Here is a 6,489-nt window from a genome sequence, read left to right as displayed (position 1 = left end):
GGGTGGGAGGGAGGGGGGGGAGAGAGAGAGAGAGAGAGAGAGAGAGAGAGAGAGAGAGAGAGAGAGAGAGAGAGAGAGAGAGAGAGAGAGAAAGAGATGGATGAATTTTTACAGTTAGTAATATATTTTCATTTTCAAATTCATTGTAGTTTAATTTTTAGAAATGTCATGCCTTTTTGCCTCTTTAATATAACTACTTTTTTTATTTACTGTTAGTAATTTTAGTGCTTAAACTTAAACTTATTTGAATTAGGCAACATTTATAATGTTCACTTAGTTTGAGTTTCACATCTAATATTTATATTTTATTTTATTACAGCTTTATTTCAGTTAACAAAAATGTTTTAAATTAGTTTTAGTTAATGATAATAACCCTGATAGTGACACTGGAACCGAATACAAAGATAAAGTTGTGCGTTTATGTAACTTTAATGCACAACTTATTTTTTTTAAAACATTCTATGCATATTCATTTCTAATCATAACTTTAAGTTAAACCTGTTTATTATTTTGATATATTAGAATGTTTATAGAACACATGCTATTCTATAAATTTGTTCGTCAGATCAATACATGTTGAGATGATTATTTGAATATAAGCGTGTCATCAGTGTAGGCTCATGAATATTGATGAGTTAAGTTGGTGTTGTTTTATGTGAGGATGAGTAAACGATTGCAGAGCTGAAGATGGATGATATTCACACGAGCTTCACCTTCACTGTCCTTGAACTTCTTAATGGCCACGATTTCATTCGTCTCCTGCAACAGAGAAAGAATAAAACACAACATCAAGACGTTTCACTGAAGAGTTCGAGCAGCGCTGAACCAGAACATTACCCAGACATTTATACTGTATTATGCCTTATTAAAAAAGTAATAATAAATGCACATTTTTGGATTATTTAGCACTTTTTTCACCACATATGTATAAAAACCACAAGTCAGTGTCACTCAAACTGCAAGTGTCAAACTAATTAAAAAATTTTGTTGCTTATTGTGAGAAATATGTCACTACAGTTCACAAGCTTGGGTTAATCAATACTTTTAATTGTGATGCTTCAAAGATTCTTTCTGTTCTTTTGAACTCTCTATTCATCAAAGAACCCTGAAAATAAAATGCATGACGCTTTCCACAAAAATATGAAGCCGCAGCACAACTGTTCCCAACATAATAATAATCTAAAAATGTTTCTTGAGCATCAAATTATCATATCTGAATGATTTCTGAAGGATCATGTGACACTGAAGACTGAAAATTTTACTATATATTCCCATAGAAAACAGCTGTTTAACATTGAAATAAAATTTCATTTTTACTGTATTTTTGAATGCTAGTTGACTTCATCTAGATAAACTTCTGCTGATAGAAGCACGGTTCTGTGTCTTTGCTCACGTCATTGTTCTTACAGTTCAATTAAAGCCATATTCCTAATAAATGATCACCATATGGTTCCCAACATATGGAGACGAGCTCTGTCGCAGTCACACACTCAGCAGAGCCATTTATACACACACTATAGTTGGCGGGCGTTTTGGACCCTGTGAATGTGTGTTGAGGAGAAGTAAAGGACTCGACACACACACACTCTCTCTCTCTCTGGCCTATTTTACACACTCAGTGTCTCTATATCCTCCCAGCATCCTTCAGTGCTCTAGATCCAAGTGATCTGTCAACTGGCCCTCCCTTCACAATCGCCGCAAAATTCACTGGTTCACTTTCATTTATAAGACCATTCTGGGCCGCTCACCTCCTTACTTGGGTCACCTGCTGCAGCCAAAGCCTGTCACATACAACACCCGGTCCTCATTTCATCTTCAATTATGTATTCCCAAAACTAACTCTGCATTTGGTCTTGCTTCTTTTCAATCTGCTGCCGCTCGCGACTGGAATGCTCTGCAAAATATTCTCAAACTAGATACACTAATTTCAATTTCATCTTTTAAAACTATTATATCATCCTTGTTCATGGACACATGCAGTTGCTTCTCCACATAATCATTTTGTGTTGTCTACTGTGGTGTGTTTTAAATTGTATTTAATGTAATTATTAAGCTGTATGTATTTCTAATGTACTGTATTTATTTTAGCCCCATTTCCTTTCCCTAAGTGGTTATTCCACTTGTCAGGCCGCCATTGTAAATAAGAACTTGTTCTTAATGACTTGCCTGTAAAAAATAAAGGTAAAAAAAAAAAAATCCACACTTCAGTGTAAAACTAACTCTTACAGACACCGCTGAAATAAATCTCACGAAAACTGAAGAAAGCACAGTTAGGTGTTCATAAATGTGTGTTTGCATACAGTATGTTAAACAAAAACTGAGGACGGCACATTTATGCTTAATAAATCACACACTGCTACATCTTTTTCCACACATATACACTGCCATTCAAAAGTTTGGGATCGGTACGTTTAAAAAGAAGTCTCTTCTGCTCACCAAGGCTGCTTTTATTTGATTAAAAATACAGAAAAAAACAGTAATATTGTGAAATTTTATCACAATTTAAAATAACTGTCCTTTATTTGAATATATTAAAAAAGATATATATATTTATTCCTTTGATCAAAGTTGAATTTTCAGCATCATTACTCCAGTCTTCAGTGTCACATGATCCTTCAGAAATCAGTATAATATGATGATTTGATGCTCAAGAAACATTTCTTATGCACCGATTTATCAGGCAATATTAGAAATTTTTTCATTCTATATTGTATCCTGTCAATCAAAAGGTGTGGAAAAACATGTCAGATTGCAACTCACAGTGTGTGTGAAGAAAACGCGTCTCTTGTGTCGAATTTACTCAAAAAGTTTCAAGACAGCGCCACCAAGTGGACAAAAGTTATAATGAGATTTTAAAAATGCCAATAACTTTTGATTAAATTATCCTGTTGTAACAAAACTGATCTTAATAGATTCCTTGGCTCATGCCGAGAAAATAGATACCAATTTTGCCATACCAACCGCCATTTTGAAAACCTACTTTTTCGTGCCGATAATCGAAACCGTTTTCATAAACCGCATCAGCAAATCTGATGGCTTAATGCTAATCTGCATCTGAAGTTGTATCTCAGGAAAGATTTGACATACTGACACCAAACTTTATGTGTGTAAGTGACACCCAACACTGAAAACACACCAGATCAATTTGGTGTCAGCGCCACCTATTGGTCAAAAGTAATAAGCAATTATGTCAAATTTAAACTGATTGTGTTTATTTAGATTTAAATCATCTCCAAATGTTTTGCAGTTGTTCTGATGTCTTGCTTTTTTTTGCTCTTCATTCTGAGAGTGAGTGACAGCTCCTCAGTGACCTCTGACCCCTGCCTTTCCTCGGACCATCTGTGTTGATTGCTCGTGTCTGTGGTCGTGATGTTTATTTTGTTACGGGAAAAGCTCCACAGGATTTTCAGGTGAATGTCTGAAGGTCTAACGCTGGTGTCCTTGCCGCTTTTTTTCTACGTAATGAGAGTAAATAAGCACTTGGGCTGTCAAGCTTCAGAAACAACTGAAAACGCACCAGAAAACTTCTTCATAACACAATAGAAGAGGATTTCAATGATTAATGACTAACTCAGCCCAGCGTGAACCTGTAAGAGACCGACACATAACAGGAAGTTGAAACGAGGACAGATGAATGAAAGAAACACAGGAAACATGCAAAAACATGCAAAAAAAAAAAACCAACAGTCATCAGGACACGGGACGTGAGAAGAGGATGTTATTTTCTGTATTGAAAGCTATTTGTGGGTCTGCTGCACATGTACACAGATATTAGATTTACATACATTTACATAAATTATGCTGTTTGAGAGAAATGGACCGCGAGAGATTTTAAAGGTTCCTAATTATGTTCTGGAGTCTCCTATAATAGATTTACATGCATCCAAGGTCAAACAACACTTTTATTTTCTCATAATTTACCCTGCAGCATCAGCTCTTTATTTGAAGAGTCGAAAAACAGTTTGTTTGAAGAATGAGTCTCTCTAAACCCCGCCTTTCTGAGAGACTACTCCGCTCTGATTGGTCAGATGACCCAGTCTGTTGTGATTGGTCTACTCCGCTCTGATTGGTCAGATGACCCAGTCTGTTGTGATTGGTCTACTCTGCTCTGATTGGTCAGATGACCCAGTCTGTTGTGATTGGTCTACTCTTCTCTGATTGGTCAGATGACCCAGTCTGTTGTGATTGGTCTACTCTGATTGGTCAGATAACCCAGTCTGTTGTGATTGGTTTACTCTGCTCTATTTGGTCAGATGACCCAGTCTGTTGTGATTGGTCTACTCTGCTCTATTTGGTCAGATGACCCAGTCTATTGTTATTGGCCTACTCTGCTCTGATTGGTCAGATGACCCAGTTTGTTGTCATTGGTCTACTCTGCTCTGATTGGTCAGATGACCCAGCACTTATCTAACCACAACCAGAATCAAAGGCACTAACCGTAAAATAAAATAAAAGCATACAAAAAAAACTATCAAATGAAACTACAAAATACTAAATAAATGCATACATCAATAAATAAATGAATGCATAAATAATTAAAGGGATACATAACTAAACTAACAGATAATGAATCGTGCAGTTCATGACGCATGTGTTTGCTCATGATAAGAGCATGGACTGGGGCGTGAGAGCTGAACTGGTTTATCTGAGAACACAGACTGATTTCAGATCAGCCTGAAGGCTCTCGAGCTTCATACACACACCACAGCTCACATCAAAAACACAGCACTGAAACATGAGCCAACGCTACAGGCCATCCAGCACATTTAAATATAACAGGAATTACCATTTCATGCATATTCAAATCCCTCTCACACACAACGTCTCCTGATTGGCTGAGCCCAACGGATCCTCGCTCAGATGAGAAGAAAACAATCCGAACAATAAGAGAAGGTGGTGAGACATCAGCGAGACGCCCGCGCTATTTTAATCTCTCTGACAGCGTGACGCCAATGCACTCGCTTTAGCTGAAACACGGACATACCGTACGAGTGTGTGTGTGTTACAGGTGAAGCTTGGAAAGAGCTCCTTCTTTCTTTGATTCTTTCTTTCTTCGCAGAGTTTTGACCCATTTTATGTTCTCTCCATAAACACTTACTGAGGAAAAAATCTGTGTCACACTTAGCCTGATAGCATGTATTGGACATATGTGACCCTGGATCACAAAACCAGCCATAAGTCACACTGGTAAATTTGTGGGAATAGCCAACAATACATTTTATGGCTCAAAATTATTGATTTTACTTTTATGCCAAAAATTATTAGGATATTAAGTAGAGATCATGTTCCATGAAGATACAGTATTTTGTAAATGTCGTACTGTAAATATATTAAAAAAATATTTTTGTTAGTGGATGCAGCAAAATCGCGAACAGAAATTGACAACTTTAAAGGGGATTTTCTCAATGTTTTGATTTTTTTTTGCACCCTCAGATTCCAGATTTTCAAATAGTTGTATCTCGGCCAAATATTGTCCTAACAAACCACACATCAATGGAAAGCTTATGTATTCAGCTTTCAGATGATGCATAAATCTCAATTTCAAAAAATTGACCCTTATGGTTTTGTGGTCAAGGGTCACGTATTATTAAATCAATTACTTTTACACACTTCTTATTTAACTATATTTGCATTTTGCTGATTTATAATGAACAAGGTTTTCTGTTTTAATTTCTCATCACATAAAAATGACAGCTATGGATTGTTAAATAGATGCAAAGGAACACAAAACCAAACAAGGATCATTATGCAAATATATGCATGGAAGAAGGCCAATCACAATTTGCAAACATGATGATGTCAACATTAGTCAGACATTAGTCTGAACTAGAGCTGCACGCTTTTGGATTATATAATAATATGACTATAAAATTAAAATAATAAATAAATAAAAAGTTAAACAAAATAAGAAATATTAGTATAATATAAAATATAATACAATATTTTTTAATATAATACAAAAGCTTTTGCAGGTTTGTTGTGCTTGTTTATAAGGCTGCACAATTTGGAAAAATATTTTCTACTCAAAATGGCACATTCAAACACAAAAACGATCCATCAAATGTTAACATCATTGTGTATTGTTGTGTACCAAGTATTGACCAAGAGCGCTCTCTGCGTTTACAATATGTGAATGATCAGATTTGGTGATATGGTGTTTCACAATATGTATTGTATTAATTACTTAGGTGTTTTTAAGTAAAGCAGAGTTTACTTAATTCCATATGTGAAATTTACTTTAAAAAAATGCGTGTGAAATTTACTTAATTTTTCTTTGTTAAGTTTTTGCATGAATATTTTTTTTAGTCAATTTTACTTATTGTTTTTTTCAGTGCATAAACACTGTCACTATGAATGATGAACACAAACACTGACGGGTGAAACACAGAAACACCAGCGATCAGTGTCTCAATGGCATCTTATGTCATCTATAAAACAATTGTTTTTAAAGTACACATACTGATTAGACTGGGAACGGTCACAGCACTT

General features: G+C 35.4%; 1 protein-coding gene across 4 annotated transcripts in view; it reads right to left on the bottom strand.

Moving 5' to 3' along the window:
* LOC143725511 (cyclin-dependent kinase-like 5) overlaps positions 1 to 6,489 on the bottom strand; it is an 83,757-nt gene that overhangs the window by 36,812 nt on the left and 40,456 nt on the right. For all 4 annotated transcript variants that reach the window (XR_013198239.1, XM_077217970.1, XM_077217971.1 and 1 more), the window contains exon 4: positions 714 to 759. Coding sequence is in view for 3 of the 4 variants with exons in the window: in XM_077217970.1 (XP_077074085.1) it covers positions 714 to 759 (46 nt within the window). In the remaining variant the exon portion in view is untranslated. The remainder of the gene's footprint in view (positions 1 to 713; positions 760 to 6,489) is intronic.

The sequence above is a fragment of the Siphateles boraxobius genome, unplaced genomic scaffold, assembly GCF_051911475.1.
Source record: "Siphateles boraxobius isolate OS27281-9 unplaced genomic scaffold, OSU_SipBor_1 77, whole genome shotgun sequence".
Lineage (NCBI taxonomy): Eukaryota > Metazoa > Chordata > Actinopteri > Cypriniformes > Leuciscidae > Siphateles > Siphateles boraxobius.
Note: the sequence above shows the minus strand (reverse complement) of the source record. Positions and strands in the feature narration are given on the sequence as shown.